This window comes from Tachysurus fulvidraco, chromosome 3, assembly GCF_022655615.1.
Source record: "Tachysurus fulvidraco isolate hzauxx_2018 chromosome 3, HZAU_PFXX_2.0, whole genome shotgun sequence".
In the NCBI taxonomy this organism is placed as follows: Eukaryota; Metazoa; Chordata; class Actinopteri; order Siluriformes; family Bagridae; genus Tachysurus; species Tachysurus fulvidraco.
In genome coordinates, this window is record NC_062520.1 from 29,519,286 (window position 1) to 29,538,890 (window position 19,605).

General features: G+C 37.5%; 1 protein-coding gene across 1 annotated transcript; it reads right to left on the bottom strand.

Moving 5' to 3' along the window:
• Positions 1-10,828: 10,828 nt before the first annotated feature.
• On the bottom strand, positions 10,829-19,323 carry irx2a (iroquois homeobox 2a). Its single transcript, XM_027149516.2, has 5 exons — positions 18,166-19,323; positions 14,495-14,918; positions 12,546-13,142; positions 12,038-12,107; positions 10,829-11,437 (listed from the first exon to the last, which is right to left on the bottom strand). The coding sequence occupies exons 1-4, from the start codon at positions 18,424-18,426 to the stop codon at positions 12,058-12,060; spliced, it is 1,332 nt and encodes a 443-aa protein (XP_027005317.2). The 5' UTR covers positions 18,427-19,323; the 3' UTR covers positions 10,829-11,437; positions 12,038-12,057.
• Positions 19,324-19,605: the final 282 nt, after the last annotated feature.

Consider the following 19,605-nt stretch of genomic DNA (forward strand, 5'->3'; position numbering starts at 1 on the left):
TCCTCCCAAATAAGTTATCCATAAAGTGTGTTATTATTTCCCACCCTATGAAGAGTAGTGCACCTAAATAGTGTTAGTGCTGGATGGGCGTTAAATGGCTAGTCGTTCCCTAGCAACCTAGCTAAAGCTATTTTTATAGAAATTAAAACCAGTAGAGAAAAGTTTGCTAGCATATAGTCATTGCTAGCTAATATTAACCCAGTGTCATGTTATCTTACACAACTTTGTATTGGTTTAGCAAACTGAAGCCCCGTCCACACTGGAACAAGATTATTATCCTACTGTATATTTTATATGAAAGAAGGTGAGATTTTTTTTGCAAACAAATTAGAGGCTGAGGATCGAACTGTTATTCTATCACTGCTGAAATATTGCCACGGACCATGTAACCGATTAATTATATGGCGTTCTGTTCTGCGTTTAGCCACGGAGTGAACGACGGAGGAGAAAGCGGATGTATAATGAAGTGGTGGAATTATGCTGAGCGTCAATCTTTCTCCACCTCGTCCTTCGCCAAGCAGCTGGCCTGAATTGCTGAGTGCCCTTAATGAAATGAAAGTTGAGCGAGTGAGGGCGAGTGATTAAATAAGAAGGGACTAATATCCCTGAGTGAGTGGGCCACATAGGTCTGAGAGAGAGAGAGAGAGAGAGAGAGAGAGAGAGAGAGAGAGAGAGAGAGAGAGAGAGAGAGAGAGAGATATCATCATATATTATCGTTAAAGAATAAATCCAGAGATAATACTTCAATATAATCAAAAACATGATGAAAAACCTTATTACCAAATGAAAGATTTTCAAATTTAAAAGGCTGTCTGTAGAATTTGTACAAATTTGATTTGTATTTTTAAAATTCATAGAATTCTGTTTAGTCCTCAAATTAATTTGCACTATGCAAAAATGGTCTGAGGAAACATATTAGTTTCGGTGGTCAGATCTAGCTAGCTGTGTTTAATTATATGGTTAGGTCAGCGTTTTTACAGAAATTAAGTACATTTCTTTTCACAAGCAAAAAAGAAATTATAATTCGTCATAAACATTAAAAAAAAACTGAATAAAGTAGTGAATTTATTCTGAATGTAACCATAGCTACAGTTCCTATATTCACAATTCAGATTTTAGCCAAACGTTCAGTACAAATTAGCTAAAAACTGGAAATGTCAGAGTGAGAAATTAAATTTCTTGAAAATTTAATGAACTATTTGGAAATGATACAAAAAAAAAAAAAAGTTTGGCATCCCACATCTGAGACTTTCACCCACATTCACACTCCACCATCTCTCCTGAACCTTTTCTCCTTTCATCATGCCAGTGAAAAGTTTTCAACCTGAGCGTAAAACAAAGTCAACCTGAGCTAATAGTACGTTAAGGACATCCAGGTCCATGGTTAAAACTACTGGCTAGCTAAATCTACTCCGCTGAGGATCGGATTTATGGCAAGTTTAAGACGCAAAAAAAGACATTTTCAAGAGATTTTAGTGGCTGATCAGTTTTTCCACCAAAAAATATACAAAATTAAAAGATTTCAAATATTTTAGCATGGAAACAGTCATGTTAATAGCAAGAGAGAGAGGGAGAGAGAGCGGGAGAGAGAGAGTAAATTAGTTTAAGGTTAAAAGGGAGAGAAGGAAACTCATCCCTGAGGGGATTTAGCTTTTAATTTTCAGGGCTTAGTGGTTTAACGAGACACAGAGACACTTTGTTTAGGGTCTTAAAGTGAGGCACACTAACTGTAGCAGCGTTACACTGCTCTCTCACTCTCTTGCTCTCTCACTCTCTCTTTCTCTCACTCGCAGGATTAACGATGTCCTCGCTAATGTGAGCATGCGGCGACGTTGTGTCTGACAGCGCCTGTGTGTGTGTGTGTGTGTGTGTCTGTGTTAGACTATATTAACATGATCTATATAGTTATACAGTATATATTTATAAATATTTAATAACACAAATAAGCCCGCGACAGAAATCAAATCAAAGGGTTTTATCAAAAATATTTTGTGTAGCAATTGTTTTTGTTTGTAGATTTTCACTTTCATGCAAAAATTATTATTTTAGCTAATAATAATATAAAACATTTAATAAATTATTCACGTTTGCTTAAATATAATTCACTTCAGACCGTTTAGATGTTTTATAAGTAAATTATAAATTACATTTTTTTGTGTGATTTCTCAAATCCAAGAAATTCAAAAATTGAAAGAAATTCAAATCCAAATTTCCAAATCCTCTTTTGGTTTATGATGATATTAATGTTATGATTTTTCTATGGATTTATTTATTTACATAATGAATTATAACCATATACTGTATATGACATTAGAGAAGTTAGAATATATTTTTCTTTTTTTTTCAGCAATCCCTAAAAGTAATTTCTCATATTTTGTCCTGCTTTGGATTTGGATCTGAAGTTAAACACAGATAAATTCTTGTGGGTAATAAACACGTGTTCTTTGCGCTGGTGTTATTATATTATCCATGCTGTAATTATCTACATGATAATTTGGTGCTGTGAAGGTCGAGTTAATCAGGAGCTCTTCTTCAGAGGAATTCGCTTTCACAGGGAGCTGAAGTGCACATCATTACTGTTATTAGTGGACTTTAAATAAAAAATCCAGCATGTGCTTAATGAGATACACAGACAAGCCTTTTTTTCTGAAGCGCCGCGGCGTTTAAATCCTAATCATTAGTTCTATTAGTCTTCCTCTTTCTTTTTTTTTTTGGGGATGGTTTCGTATCATAATGTTTTTTAAACGCAGCCTCTTGGTCTCTGTAATTGAGAATAATATCTGCAGAGGGAGAAGGAGAGAATAAATAAAGCAAGTTATACAAAAAAGTATCAACTTCAGAATTATAGCTTGAGGTTATAGCTGAGGTTAGCGTGAGGCTACAGCTAGCTAAATGGTGCTAAATGGAGGGAGTTTACACTTCTTACTATTTCCATCCTTCCACGTCCAATATATTTTAACACAAGCGTCGGTTTGGCTAGCCACAGGCCGAGTGATAGCGGTGTTTCACCGCTCTGCCATTCGTCTCAGCCTGAATAAAAATAGAACGCTAGATCAATGTCTGTTTTCTTTTTTATCCCTCTCTTGAGAAGTGAAGAGGACACATCTGGCTCCGGTTTCGGGTTTTGGCGAAGTGACCAAAAATAACCTTCCTGCCAAGGTCATATGAGAACGTGAATAGCATTTCTATCAAAACATTTGAAAAGTTCTTGCTAGCGATAGCGCTCACTTCTAAAACGGGGACAGTCCTGACATGCACTCGCTGTCCTCTTCAGCATATCACTCACTAACTTCACTTCCTGTTGCTCGTCTTCTCGCTTTGCTTCAACCCGTATACAGCACCACTGCAAAAAAAAGGCTGTCAGGGTGACATCTTTATAAGCTACTCATGCCTATTTAGTGGCTGAATCTGACAAGGTGAGAAGCTTCGCTAAAAAGTCTGTGTGAAAAAAAAAGAATTTAGCGGCTGCCCTTCAGTATCGCTCTCATCCAATTCCTCTCTCCACCTGCTCTTTTTTGTTAATCCCTTCTGCTATATTACGGGCTTTCCTGATTTAAGACTCGACATCATGGAGAAAAACTTGATGAAATTTAGCCCATAGTGAATTCGACAGAATTCTGTGTTCTGATTGGCTGACTTGCCAAGCAACAATTCGTAGGCTTACATCATGCCCTAACACGCTAGCGTTTCTATAGTAACAGCTCATCCATGTACAATAAATGTATTTTTAAAAATCTGTGTTTCCTATTAAACCATAAAATCAGTTTATGCTAATTAGCTTGTATCGTACCACAACATTAATTGTAACCACAACCAGATTAAAAAAAAATCAACTATGTTGTTTGTGTCATATATGACCGAGTAGTTACCTACAATTGCATGGTATGGTGTTTCTCTCTCTCTCTCTCTCTCTCGCTCTCTCTCTCTCTCTCTCTCTCTCTCTCTCTCTCTCTCTCTCTCTCTCTAATTGATGCTAAATCCAGTTAGCTGAAGCTAATACAGCTTCTCATTATATAGCACCTATATATTTTACCTCAGAAAGTCTCCCTATCGGCTGAAAGTTTTTCTCCAGAACATCTCTGTCTCTCTCTTTCTTTCTTCCTTTCTCTCTCCTTCCTTTTACCTGACACGATGCTAAGGCCAGCTAGCTCATTAGCAATAAGGAAAGCACTGACTGAACAATTGCATTCTAAAAAGTGAATTTTTAGAATGCTCTCTCTCTCTCTCTCTCTCTCTCTCTCTCTCTCTCTCTCTCTCTCTCTCTCTCTCTCTCTCTCTCTTTCTCCCACACAAATTCTCTCTTTCTTTCAGCAGCTACACAGTGTTATATTACCATAAATAAAGTTTGAATTAATTTTGTTATGTTGATTTCTGTGTAGATTTGTATTTCGCTGAGAACAAGGCGACCCCTTCTCGGCTCTGAGGGCTTCTGGGTCGTGTAGTTTCTCTTTGTGAAGAGCTTGAGGTGATGAAAGTCATGTCAAAACCCCAACTTAACTGTGTAAACTTCTGCGTAAGCTAACTCAGCAGGAGCTTCAAAGGAAAGGGGGATTTTTTGTGTCTGTAGATGGTAATCTTCCTGAGGTGAAAAGAGGGAGAGAGTGTTTGTCTGAGGCTACAGTGATACTCTCAAAGAGGAGTTGGAGGTGGTGGGGTTGGTGGGGGTGGTTGATGGCGCCCTTATTTCCCAGGAGGCAAAGGAAGAAGGACAACAAGCAGCTCCTGAGTTTTAGTGCTGCACTGTAATTTGAGCTAATGACTTAGCAGCAAGCTCGGGACTGACCCTGAACGTCAAATGAACATGTTCTTTTAAAAATCACTTACTCTTCTAAAATGTTTTCACTCCCTCTGTTTTTCTCTCGCACTGTTTTTTATTTCTCTCTCCTCAGACACCTGACTGTCTGATCAGGCCAGCTAGCTGCAGCGAAACCAGAATCTTAATTAGCGGCTGTGCTATGTTTTACCCTTAGAAAAGCTTGTTCTCAACAAAACGTTTCTTTTTTTTTTTCTCAAGACATCTCTCTCTCTCTCTCTCTCTCTCTCTCTCTCTCTCTCTCTCTCTCTCGCTCTCTCTCTCTCTTTCTCTCTTCTTAGCTAGTGCATTAGCATTCCAGCCAGGTCCTTCTGAACAGAATCTTAATTAGCGTGCATAGATTTCCTGGAAGAAAGACTTCATATCAGCTGAACATATTCTACTAAAACTCTATCTAATACCCCACCACTCTCTCTCCTGTTTCAGTCACTTGACTGGATATTACGGCCAACTAATGCATTAGCATTCCAGCCCTGGCTAAAACTATCTTAATTAGCAACCATTAGTTTAGTTTAAATTCTTATGAAGCTCTCTCTCTCTCTCTCTCTCTCTCTCTCTCTCTCTCTCTCTCTCTCTCTCTCTCTCTCATTTCAGTCAATGATTGATGATTGATGCTAAATCCAGCCAAAGCTAAAACAGCATCTTAATTAGAACCTTTATATTATACCTCAGAAAGTCTCCATAACCACTGCTAGGGTTGTTATCCGCTGAACATTATTCTCTCTCTCTCTCTCTCTCTCTCTCTCTCTCTCTCTCTCTCTCTCTCTCTCTCTCTCTCTCTCTCTCTCTCCTTTCAGTCACCTGTAGCAGCAGCTAAACCAAAATCATTAACACTTCTATTGTGTTTTATGATAAGTCCACACTGTTGGTTATCAGCTGTACGAGCTTTTACTAAATAACTCATTTTAATTCAGTCACTAATTTGATGCAAATCCAGCTAGATGTAGCCAAACTTTTATCTTTCTTCTTCATTTCTCTCTCCTTTCAGTCACCTGAGTCGATGCTAGGCCAAGCAGAAATGTGGCTAAAACAGTATCTTCATTGGCAAAAGTTAGCTTATCAGCATTTTATTCAGTTGCTATCACCGTCTTAAGATCTCTCTCTCTCTCTCTCTCTCTCTCTCTCTCTCTCTCTCTCTCTCTCTCTTTCTCACACGCTCTCTCTCCTTTCAGTCATCTGATCTGATGATAACTGTAGCTATCCCCAGCTAAACTAGAATCTTACTTCGCACCCAATTTATGTTTTCTCTTCATAATCACCGATGTTTCATTTCGATTTTTTTCTTTAAAATCTTTATTTTCTTCTTTCATTTCTCCTTCCTTTCAGCCACCTGACTCCAGCCTTGGTCACCTAAGGCCAGCTAGCACATTAGCATTCCAGTCAGGACTCGCTAAACAGAATCTTAATTAGCAGAAAGGCTACATCAGCTAATGGCTCATGTCTGAGGTGTTTTCTCTCCGGAAGAGAGATTAGCTTCATCCACAGAGCGTGACTGAAAAATAACATGCCATGCCAACAGAAGGGGAAAGGAAAAAAGAAAAGAAAAGAAAAAAAAAACCAGACAGGATGAGAAACAGGAAGTTGGGGCTATAATGGAATGTGTGGACATGGAGGGTTGGGTGTATTAGCGAATCTTTTTACAGCAGTTAATGAAAACACACTCACCACTTTCTTCCTGCTGGGAGAATTATCTCTCCGTGCTGAAAGAGGGATATGAACATGTGTGACTCTAGCAGCATGAGTGACGTAGCAAAGCTGTGCATTACATCCAGTAAATAACCATCACCCTATACACTGCCCTCTGACACTCTCCACTTGCTGTTGAGGTTTTTTTTTACCTGACTTAAATAAAAGTGTGAAACTCAGCTCTAATAAACCTTACTTTCATTCTTTCTTTCTTCACCTCTTCTTTATATGACCATTTGTCTTTCTTTAAATGGGGCATTTGTCTTTCTTTAAATGGGACATTTTCCAATAAAATTTTTTTTGAATATGAGTGTGATAGTCCTGTCTAGGAAAGCTTTCTTTCATCCTTTTGTCATTCCCTTCTTTCTTCCATTTCTTCCTTCCTTCCTTCCTTCCTTCCTTCTTTCTTTCTTTCTTTCTTTCTTTCTTTCTTTCTATCTTTCTTTCTTTCTTTCTTTCTTTCTTTCTATCTGAACATACTACATATAAGATTTGAAACTCACCCCCTCAGTGAAGCATTGTGGTGGTTGCTGTCATCCTGTTGGTTTCAGTTCAGACTAATCCCATCCTCACACACTCATTGGAGTCTCACAGCCATTTTCTTTCAAATTCTTTTTCTGTTTTTATTTATTTATTTATTTATTTATTTATTTATTTATTTATTATTTTATTTTATTTTATTTTATTTTATTTTATTTTATTTATCACCAAAAACCCTGATTGTTTCTTCTCCATAAGATTTATCTAAGAAGAACTAAAAGGTAGCAAACTAGCCCCATGAGTTATGCTAGTCATTTTGGTCTATGCTACCATCCAATTATGAAGCTAGAAAATAGCACAGAGATGGAATTGTATATTACCTTAGATTTGTTGATTGTTTCTTTGACTGAAGTTTATCAGTATTTTAGTTTTGATGTCTGTATTGAAGCTTTATTTAGTTTCCTAAAACAGTAAGGAATGTTTGCAGAGCGGCAGGAAGTTCGCTTTATTAAACACATTAAACACGTTGATGTAAATGGATATTTCACTGTATTTTTTTTTAAGGAACATTTGTATTTCCACATCTTCCCTTTCATCTTCTGTATTGAAAATAATATTTGCAGAATATCCATTACATAGATATGTGCAAAATCAGATTTATTATGAAATCTTCTGGAATTTCCCCCCTCCCCTACACCCTCTTAATCTTAATCGTTAATTAAAGACGTTCACTAATATGGTATTTGCTTCATGCTGTGCTTTTCTTGTCACCTGGCCATCTGAAGGTTATTAGTCCTCAGTGTGTGATTTCTTTCCCCAACCTACATGTCATTAATGAGCGATTTCCTGAACTGGGGTAAAAGATGTCCAGTTAAAAATAAAAAAAATATTTTTAAAGAAATTAAACGATAGGAGTTTATTTCTTGTTTTCTGTAAACTATACAAAGATATGTACTTTGTGTAGTGCGCTTTTATTGCGCTTCTTTCTTTCTTTCTTTCTTTCTTTCTTTCTTTCTTTCTTTCTTTCTCCCTCCATTCCTTCACATTAGGAACTCAACTTCACAGTGAAGCGTGGTGTTGGGAGCGTCATATTAATTATTGATTGCTTCTTATACTAATGCTTTCTTTAGCTGGTGGAATAGTTTAGTTTGGTGGAATCCTTCTATTTTTTCCCATCTGTTGTTATTCTCGCCATTCTTTCACTCTGTGATCCATCATCCTCACAGTGAAGCATGGTAGAGTTCCCCTATTGAACAATTACTGCACTACAAAGTGTCTGAAATAAAACGTTCTTCTTGAGTACTCCATAATGTGCCTATGTAGAAAGCACGAAAGTATTTGTGGTTCTATTCTATATTTCAATGTCCTCTAGTGCACACTATACACCATGTATACTATTATTAGTACAGATAGGGTATGAAGCACTAGTGGAGTATGTTGAGGCCGGTTCGGGACGCAGCCCATCTTTGAATGTAGACGAGCTTCACCTTGATCACGGCGAGAGAAGAAAATTTTCTCCGACACGTTTACGAGATGCCCAGCCCCACGCCCGCTTTTAAATATCTCCCTCACTTTGATGTGTTTTATTAAAGCCACATGTAACTCGATTTGTTCATCTGTTTGTTTTCTCCCGCCCTCTTTCTACACAGAGGTATTATTTACTACCCGGTGCTAATGGCAGATTAAAGCTCTAAAGATAAACGGCGCTGAATTGAATGAAATCATTAATGGCAGGAGCTCGGAAACACAAATGCCCTTTAATGTGCTGTAAGCTTCTTCAAATCCAGGATCAAAACTTTCTTTCTTTCGTTCTTTCTTTCTTTTTCCTTCCCACTACCTTGCCCTACTTCTTTAGAATCAGAGCAGATACTGTCTCCTAATCAGCCATGCAGACTGAGTTTATTTTAACCTTTCACCTTTAGGGCTCAGAGGTGAGTGTTGAGCGTTTTAATACTTTCAATGATGGCAAAGAGTTGTTTAAGAGGAACAATAACTAACTCTCTCTCTCTCTCTCTCTCTCTCTCTCTCTCTCTCTCTCTCTCTCTCTCTCTCTCTCTCTCTTTAATTGAGACCAAATGCTGAGTTTTGCTGGCTGCTGTAAGCAGAGGAGTGTGTGTATTGCAAGTGTATATTTGGAGTCTGTGTATTAGGAGTGTGTGTAATAGTAGTCTGTAAATTAAAAGTGTGTATTAGTAGTGTGTGTGTGTACATCAGGAGTGTGTATTAGAAGTGTGTGTGTTAGGGGTGTGTGTATTAATAGTATGTGTATAATAAGAGTGTGTGTATTGTAAGTGTGTGTACTAGGAGTGTGTGTGTTTAAGGAGTGTCTATGTATTAGGAGTGTGTGTGTATTAGTAGTGCGTGTATAAGTAGTGTGTGTGTAGTAGGAGTGTTTCAGTAATGTGTGTATTAGAAGTGCGTATGTATTAGGAGTGTGTGTGTATTAGGAGTGTGTGCGTGTGTATAATGAGTGTGTGTATTCGAAGCGAGTGTATTGGGAGCGTGTGTGTGTGTGTATTCATTGCGAGTGTATTAGGAGTGTGTGTGTATTAGGAGTGTCTGTATTGGGAGTGCGTGTGTATAAGTAGTGTGTGTATTAGGAGTGTGTGTATATGGAGTGTGTGTGTGTGTGTGTGTGTGTGTGTGTGTGTGTGTGTGTGTGTGTGTGTGTGTGTGTGTGTGTGTGTGTGTGTATTAGGAGTGTGTGTGTGTGTGTGTGTTGGGAGTGTGTGTGTAAATTAGGAGTGTGTATGTAAATTAGGAGTGTGTGTGTATTAGGAGTGTGTGTGTTGGGAGTGTGTGTGTAAATTAGGAGTGTGTGTGTATTAGGAGTGTGTGTGTTGGGAGTGTGTGTGTAAATTAGGAGTGTGTGTATTAGGAGTGTGTTTGTTGGGAGTGTATGTGTGAATTAGGAGTGTGTGTATATTGGGAGTGTGTGTTTTAGGAGTGTGTGTATTGGGAGTGTGCGTATTGGGAGTGTATGTTTTGGGAGTGTGGGTGTGTGTGTGTGTGTGTGTGTGTGTGTGTATTAGGAGTGTGTGTATTTGGGGGGCGTGTATTAGGAGTGTGTGAATTGGGAGTGTGTGTATTAGGAGTGTGTGAATTGGGAGTGTGTGTGTGTGTGTGTGTGTGTGTGTGTGTGTGTGTGTGTGTGTGTGTGTGTGTGTGTGTGTGTATGTGTGTGTGTATTAGGAGTGTGTTAGGAGTGTGTGTATTGGGAGTGTGTGTGTATTAGGATTGTGTGAATTGGGAGTGTGTGTGAATTAGGAGTGTGTGTGTATTGGGAGTGTGTGTATTAGGAGTGTGTGTATTTGGAGTGTGTGTATTAGGAGTGTGTGAATTGGGAGTGTGTGTGTATTAGGAGTGTGTGAATTGGGAGTGTGTGTGTATTAGGAGTGTGTGAATTGGGAGTGTGTGAATTAGGAGTGTGTGTGTATTGGGAGTGTGTGTATTGGGAGTGTGTGTGTATTAGGCGTGTGTGTATTAGGAGTGTGTGAATTGGGAGTGTGTGTGTGTATTAGGAGTGTGTGAATTGGGAGTGTGTGTGTGTATTAGGAGTGTGTGAATTGGGAGTGTGTGTGTGTATTAGGAGTGTGTGAATTGGGAGTGTGTGTGTATTAGGAGTGTGTACAGTAGAAAGAAATCAAACTAAACAATAACTAATTACTGTAAATTTAAATCCTAATTAATTTTAATAACTACAGCAGGCTCTTTGATGTCCGGCTTACAAAACGTTTAATTGGTCTCAATTTTTGCAATTAATTTGCATATGTTCTTGAGAACAACAACAACAAAAAAAGAGAACATTTTTCATGTCGCTCTAAAACAAACACACCCGAAGCTTGCCGCCAAAATTAGCCAGTGCGCGTTAGCACGTCTCTTTTTATTTACAATGCAAGATATAAATTAGTAAAAGTCTTCTGGTTTAACAACACTTTCGTCTACTCCCTCGCCCGTATTTTTCCTTTTTTAAATAAAAACCCACGTCATCTATTTACAAAACAAACAAAAAAAACGGGGTTTTCTGTTGTTGCAATACAACTTGCATAAATAATACAGGCGTCTTGCCTCATTTACAAAAATAAATATCAAATATTCCACTCTTCACCAGCGCCGCGTCGCCTTCCTGCGTTTTTGTGTGTCGCTTCCGGCCCAAATAAAAAAAATAAAAGTCTTCGAATGAATGTCCCAAAGTTTAGCGTGTACCGTCAGGGTGGCAATGAAGCAAAACGTAGGGATCCTGAGAAACCGTGTCCTTATTTAATAGGTAGATAATTACTCTAATCAATACAAACTCACACGTCTTGTCCAATAACACACTTTCAGTCCACATACAGTAGGTCCTTATTTATCAGAAATGTAGGTGACACCAGATACGATCTGGTGTAGGGGGAGGGGACGCCTGTATGGGAGGAGGAGGAGGAGGAAGAAGAGGAAGGCTTGCTTGATGACGCCTATCTATGAAAGAGAAACAAACATACAAAAAAAAAAGGTTAATTTACAGATTATAATGATGTAACAGTTTTTAATCCTGACAATTTGCATATGTATGATTTTGCTTTATCTGTATTCATAAATGCAGTTAAAACATCCATTAAGAGATCTGATATAAACTCTTCCCAGAATTCATAGTTCCTCACTGTTAGCTTCATCCTTAATCAATGACAAAAAAATCTAAAAATCCACTTGATATAAACACAACATAATAATGAGATTGTCTGTTAATTAATATTAATAGGCCCTGATTATAATATCGTTCCAGAACACTTTGTTCTAAGATGCAAAGCATCACTTTTTTTTTAAATCAATTTAAATATTTAAATTCATGAACTGTCTAATCTCTCTGTCACACATATCATACTCATCATTACGCTCATTAGAATCTGTTGAATATTTATTCGTATGCTTCTAAACATTCACAACAGGGGCTAAAAGATGTTATATAATAACAAGAATTCTCCCAAATGTTTAGCTTTTCATTTAATAATCCTCATCATTATCAGAGAAAGGAATTCTAGGAAAACTACAGATTTTTTTTTATCATTATTGATGACGTACTTGCTTGTTGTCTTCATCTTTTAGCTGGAGAGGTAAGACTGAGGCGCGAGTGTGCACACGTCGCTGGAGTCTGTTGGGGAAAAAAAACAATCAAGAAATGATTTTCTATAAGTATAATATAACATGATATCATAAACCCTAAAAGGTAATTTTACATAAACGTATCGTGATAAAATGCAGGACTGGGAAATGTTTGTGCATCATGACCAAGTTCAAGATTTAGAATTAGTGCATTATAATTTGTTTTATGTTGTATGCAAATGCTTATTATTATAGTGTTACTTATTGAGTCAATTAATATGTAAATTCATATAAGAACCGTATAATGCTGAGTTGATGATAATGTAAATTCAACATTAATGGTAGGTATTTACATAAACTAAGCTAATTAGCATTAATTAAATATAATATAAGATAAATAATGAGCACTAGAATTATTATTACGTCATGTAGCTTTAGTGTGAACTCTGTTGTTTTTGATGAGTGTAACGTTTTCTTGCTCTTTCACCTTTCTTGGCCTCCATGGTCAAGGCCCTGAAGTGCTGCTCCGTCTGGACGTGATTAGTGTGATTAGCCTTTAGCATCGCCGTCTCTGGAGTGTGTTTATGAATGGAGCCGTAGCGCAGGATTCCCTGCCCGAAGTTTCCGTAATTGGCGTAATTGCCGTAAAAAGGGGACGTGTAATAAATCGGCCTGGCCAAGATGGAGGCTGAGGGAGCCGCGCCCGATTGGCTTGAGGTCCAAATTCCACCTACTGAGGGGCAGTTCTGGCTCTGGAGCGGCTGTTTGGGGTCTGAAGTTGCGATTTCAGCCAACGACCAGAGCTTGGGCTTGGTGTTTTGGCTCTGGATGTCAGCGCAGGTCTTGTTTTTGTCACGATGCGTGTCCAAGAGCGGTGCCTCCACCCCCGTCAAAGGTGGCGAGGTCACGGATTTGGGGGACAGACCCCCGTGACCCCCGTGAGCAGAGGTCAGGTCCATCTCAGAGCGCTTCTCTTTTGTTTCAGGGGCAGGTTTGCAGGAGAAATCGTCAATCCTGCAAAGGACTTTCTCTCCGTCTGACTCGACCGAGTGGTCAGTCAGAGAGTCCACGTGTAGGCTGATGCCTAGGAAAAATGGATTCAGAATAATAAGGCTTTTTTTTTTAAATAGATAAATCATAATAGATTAAATAAGACATTACAGTGGGAACATCGTATCACGGGGATCAGTTTATCACGGTTATGGATCTGGGATCATTAAATCACACTACGTTAATCAGACTCCACAGATCAGTGTGTCATACTATAATCTATGTTATTGATATCATTTAACATCAACATGTTTATGGGCTGTTTTTATTTATGAACCAAAGTGTGCACTTCATCCTCCACTAAACACAAAACACCAGAAAATCTAATGTTTTAATGTCAATATTTAAAGGAATGCAGTCTCAGTGTGTTTACTGACAAAAATCATCTTACACTCCAAAAATCATCTGGAAATCTAGTTAGGCTCTTAAATTCCTTCTGTTTTAAATTGTGCAAACAATTTCAACACATTTCTAATTAAAAAAGGTGCAGTCATTGATTAGTTTTAGTTTCTAACTAATAAAAAGAGTTTATTAAGCGCCTGAGAAAAGCGAGTGATGTTTGGTTTCGGATGTGACACCTGTTAAACTTTTAAAAGACTGGAAATCCTGTGAAAATCATGGGGCGGAGCTTAACGAGCATGGGTAAGAAGTTACCAAAATATAATAAATAAATAAAATGTCAATCCTACATAAAGTTTGAAAAAAAACGCTCTATTGCATCCTCAAGTTCAAAATTATTTTGGAATGATTTAAAAAAGAATTTGGTAACTGTCAATTTTATAAATTCAAATTCTCATTAGAGGTTAAAAAACAGTTTTAATGTTTATGTTTTTCAAAATAGGATTTTTTTAATAAAGATTTTGCTGGAACATATAAAACAGCAGAAACTTTTGATAAAAAAAAAAACAACTAAATCCTAGGGGGAAAAATCCTACATAACTAGTCATCAATTGTTTTTTTATTCTTTTTTTAAATGTATTAAACATGATATGAACATACGTAAAGTTTACATTTTTATCAGTGTGACTTGTTCATTTGCGCAAATAAACAGAACTTTTTCTTTCGAAATTGCTAAGTAAGCTCTTTTTTTTTATTTGAGACACATTATGTTCATTTGTAAATTTAGATGTAGATTTTTTTTTCTTTTTTCCCTATTGGCATTAATTGAAAAAGAATGCAAATAAAATAAATATATTGCAAATAAAATACAATAATCCGATACAACGCAAATAAAATAAATATATTTCATCTATTAATTGTAGATTTGGGTTGAGTTGAAAGTTGTGGGAATCCAATAAAAAATAGTTTTGTACTTAATTATTTACATTATTGAAATAGCAAAGCATTTGCTCTTGTTTTGATTAAAATAACATGTTCTTCATTTACCCTCATCCTCAGCGGACGCGTCTCCGTTGTCAGCGTGCTTGTCGTCGTCGTCGTCCTCATCTTCTTTCCGCTCGGCGCGCGCTCCTTCCTCCTCGTCCTCGTCTTCGCTCTTGGCCCGCGCGCCCCACGTCACTTTGTTTTCCTTCTTGAGTCTTCGTCTGGCGTTGGCGAACCACGTGGACACCTGCGTGAGCGTCATCTTGGTGATGATGGCCAACATGATCTTCTCACCTTTGGTGGGATACGGGTTCTTCCGGTGCTCGTTCAGCCAGGCCTTCAGGGTGCTCGTGGCGTCGCGCGTTGCGTTCTTCCGGTACGCGGGGTCGTTGAGCTGGTACGGGGGCGGCGGGAAACCCGCACTGCCGTATGGCGGGAAACCGAGCGGAGCGGCCATGGCCGAAGGAGGGGGGTCGTACGGAGAGGCCTGACACACACACACACACACACACACACACACACACACACACACACACACACACACACACACACACACACACACACAGAGGGAGAGAGAAAGTCCTTAAGCAAATTCCATTTATAATAATAATAATAATAATAATAATAATAATAATAATAATAATAATAATAATAATAATAATGAGAAGAAGAAGAATCGTGAATCTATTTATTTGCTTACATTTTAAAAAACCGAATTAGATAGATAGATAGATAGATAGATAGATAGATAGATAGATAGATAGATAGATAGATAGATAGATAGATAGATAGATAGTTCAAAGCTTGTATTATTATTATTATTATTATTATTATTATTATTATTATTATTATTATTATTATTATTATTATTATTATGTTGGTAATTAATTGTTTTCTAAAATAAAACCCTGTTAAAATTGTTTGTTATTGTTGTTTTCTGTCTTTTCTGTTGTGTTTTATAATCAATTGAGATAAAATATTTATTAAATATTTCTAAAATATTTTACCTAATAATAATAATAATAATAATAATAATAATAATAATAATAATAATAATAATAATAATCACTAGCGTAAAATGGTTGTATAAATAAGCAAGTAAATAAATACATTTTTGATTGTCGGATTTATAAAGTGATAATCAGTTCTGAATCGGTTCTGAATCAGTTCAGTAATGATACATCATTCTACTTCCGTTTCCCATAATCACCTCTCCACGTCCTGAGCGTGTGTGTGTTTTCGGGTGAAAGTGCTTGTTTTCGAGTGAAGTGTGTGTGTGTGTGTGTGTGTGTGTGTGTGTGTGTGTGTGTGTGTGTGTGTGTGTGTGTGTGTGTGTGTGTGTGTGTCTGGCCCCGTCCCTGAACCGCAGCATTACATTAAATCCTATTAAGCATTACGGAGCCGTTTTTTAATCCGTGTCATTTGCGTCCTAATTCAGCTTTTATTCCTCCTTTCAGAAGCGCAAATTTAACTCCACTTTATTTCCAGCTTTTTAAACCGCACAGTGTCTTTTCCATTCTTTTCCTTCTCTTTTCTCTTATTTTCTTTTTCTTTCATATTTTAACCTGTTCAGGATCAAGAGCGTTTTCCACTTAAAGATTTATTTAGAAAGATTTATTTCTCATTTCGTCACTAGAAATAAATGTTTCGGATTTTAATCACGTTTTTAGATGTTTTTGTTAGACATTTTTTAAAAAAGTTTGACAACCACGATTCAGATTACATTTTTCTCTCTCTGTCTTTTTATTTATTATTTTTTTAACAGTAACTAAAAAATCTTCTATGTCGTTTCCCGTTAATAATTATAAAATGGATTATACGTTATATATAAAGAATGTAATAAATAACCACCAACAGTCTCTTCTGTACCCCATGTTTACGTTTACATTTCTATTCAGTTTCATTCCCAGAAAAATCATCAATTTTGATCCTGAACAAAATTATAAATCCGCTTGTTCATGCAAATCCACTTTATTCGAATTGTTTAAGACTTTGTTTAGTGTTTTATTTGATTGAATATAAAATGAGATCATTGCTCAGCAGAGGATGAGACCGGACTGATTCTGATCAACACGAGGGTTTACAGTGTAACTCGTCTCCACTGAACTTTAGCTTACATTGTTTGGCTAAAGGAAGAAAAAAATTGATTTAAAACGATTTCAATGTTTGTTTGTTTTTTTTATGTGAACGCATTCGATTTATTTCATTTAAATCGTTAATTATTTCTTATATTAAATGTTGACAAATTAACACCTCGTCGGGGTACTTTTTTTTGCAGAATTAATAAAAATAATTTAAAAAGCTGTATTTTTTTACCTTTTCGTTCGGAACAAGAAAAACAAGCAAATAAACAAACATTACACACGTGGATGCGCGTGTGTTAATTGTGTTAACACTTAAGTACTCTTTGTGAGTTTCTACTGTACAAGTTTAAATCCTGTTAAGAATAAATAAAACAGGACAATAAATAATGCGCCAGAGTCTTATTCAGCGTAGCAAAATCCTCTAAAATCACAAAAAATATAAAAAATAAAAATAAAGAGCTCGCGAACGGAAAAAGGCGTCATCAAATCTCAGCTAAATGTTGTGCAATAAATCAGGCAGCATGAAATTCTCACATTCACATGAAAGAAAATCGCTTAAAGTCTGTGTGTTTGAGACCATCATCATCATCATCATCATCATCATCAGTAATATTATATATAACAATATTTCTGACATCTGTGCATCTCTATCAGGGAAAAGGAGCTCGCGCACGTTGAGTTCAAACTGTGAACTGTTAGACGAACAAGAAATTATTCCGCTTAACGTGTGAGGAAATAAGCTGTAAAACAAAAAACGATCATAAAGAACTAAAACGAAAAAACGATATGCTAGAAATGCATTAAATTCACTCATTATAATATAATAAAGAAATAAAATAAAATGTGTACATAATAATAATAATAATAATAATAATAATAATAATAATAATAATAATAATAATAATAATAATAATAAAATGTCACGTGACGCGACTATCATATTATTAAGACATAAACTATCGTTTCATATCATCCAGTTCAGGAAGGAAGCCAAACCTGCTCGCGATAAAGTCTAATAAAAAGATGATGTCATGATGAAGTATGCATAAAATGCAACGACAACAAAAAAATCCATATGTATGTAGATACATAGATGTGTAGAGATAGATATGGATCTGTGTGTGATACACGGGAGCTTCATATGTGGGACATCAATAATAATTCTGATGGCTGGAACTAATAAGAACATCAATGAACCTTAATTTAAATCATTTAAATAAGAAAAGGTCCCTAGAGAGAACCCGCATTTGTGTGCGTGCGTGCGTGCGTGTGTGTGTGTGTGTGTGTGCGTTTGTGCGTGTGTGTGTGTGCGAGTGTACGTGTGCGCGCGCGCATGCGTGAGTCAGTCTGTAAATACGACATAAATGCATTATAACCTGCTTATTCACACTACCCGCTTATTTAAAAATATGAATTCCAGTTACAGTTTAGAGATAAACTGTAAATGTGACTTCAGTAAAAATTTGCCTGCACGTGCAGCACACTGTAAGCAAAACAAAACAAACTAACAAACAAACATGATGTTGACATAATGATTAAAGAAATTAGGTTGAGCAATGAGATTTCTCAAGGCGCACGAGCTACGGGTAATTAAAATAAGCATTTCCGCATGTAGGGTGAGGAGCGAATGTAGGTAGTGGAAGTGTTTACCATGTAGGAGGGAAAGCCGGTGGCCGGGTCGGTGTGGTAGCTCAGTGCGCTCGCGAAGCCGCCCGTGGCGGAGGCGGTGAAGGCGGCGGAAGCGGGATACGGAGTGAACGCGGAACCCGTGGACGAGGAAGATGAGGAGGAGGAAGACGACGACGATGAAGATGAGCAGCGCGCGGCCAGCTCGAGCTCTTCAGTCCTGAGCGGGTAGAGAGCCAGAGAGCCCGGACCGGGCTGGTACAGGTAACCCTGAGGATACGACATCGCGGCGGAAAACAAAAACAACTCCAAAAATATAAATATTAAAAAAAAAAAACACAAAAAAAAAAAAAAAACCCACGTACACCGCGCACGAGACGCGGCGCTAATGCATGAGTGTGAAGTGTCCGAAAAACACACTTAATGCATGGAAAAAAATAAATAAGAAAAAATGAACAAGGGAACAAGGGAAGGAAAAAATAGTCGCGCGACAGTTTCTTGTTTCCTCTTCTAATGCATGAAGAAGTCAGATGTTGCTTTTCTTCAAAAAAATTAATAATAAATAAAAAATGTTACACAATAATTCACGTCTTCTGGTAGTGGATGTAATGTTAAAAAGGTGAGAGCTTCCGAAAATGTTCAAAAATAAAAACAGAAGAGGAAATGGACAAGTGATATCTAATGTATCTAAGAGGATCCGGCGTGTTTTCTTCCAGAAAACAAAACAAAACAAACAAAAAAAAAAAATGACAAAAAAAAAAACACAAAGAGGACAAAAAAGGGGACTTATTCTTTACAGATGCATCCAGTCTTTTGTCCAAAAAAAAAGAGACACAAAATGAGCACGAGCCCGAAAACCGAAAACTAGTCGCGCGATTTCTTCTTGTTCTTCTCCTTCTTCTTCCAAAATGATTTTCTTTCCCCTTCGAAATGAAAAAGAAAACAAGAAGTGCAGGAATAGAAATACCTGGCGCGTGCCTCGCGACTTCTTCAGCTAAGATGGTGACTAATTAAAGTGGATAAAATGTCGCATAAATAGAAATAAAATGCGAACACACGCAGAAAGAGAGAGCGAGCTTCAGCGCCGCGTGCGTGCGCGAGAACTGCATAGGTGTGTGCGCATGTACGTGCGCGCTTGTGTGTATGTGTATGAGTGTGTGTGTGTGTGTGTGTGTGTGTGTGTGTGTGTGTGTGTGTGTGTGTGTGTGTGTGTGTGTGTGTGTGTGTGTGTGTGTGTGTGTGTAGAGGGCTGTGAGGAGTGCAACAGCAGCAGCAGCAGCAGCAGCAGAGTTTCTCGGCGCATTTGGAGGCTGTCACTCAGTGCGCACAGATCTGAATATCCCATCTCCGCCCCTCGCTCTGGGAAACACACACACACACACACACACACACACACACACACACACACACACACACACACACACACACACACACACACACAACATGAAGCTCGCTCGCGCACGG

What these genes read in the sequence shown, in the direction of transcription:
- irx2a (XM_027149516.2), bottom strand. Translation starts at nt 18,426, where the DNA reads ATGTCGTATCCTCAGGGTTACCTGTACCAGCCCGGTCCGGGCTCTCTG. An exon ending in CCGGCTTTCCCTCCTACATG is followed by an intron (nt 14,919 to 18,165) that starts GTAAACACTTCC and finishes TGTGTGTGTCAG; the next exon opens with GCCTCTCCGTACGACCCCCC. An exon ending in CGCGTCCGCTGAGGATGAGG is followed by an intron (nt 13,143 to 14,494) that starts GTAAATGAAGAA and finishes CATTTTTCCTAG; the next exon opens with GCATCAGCCTACACGTGGAC.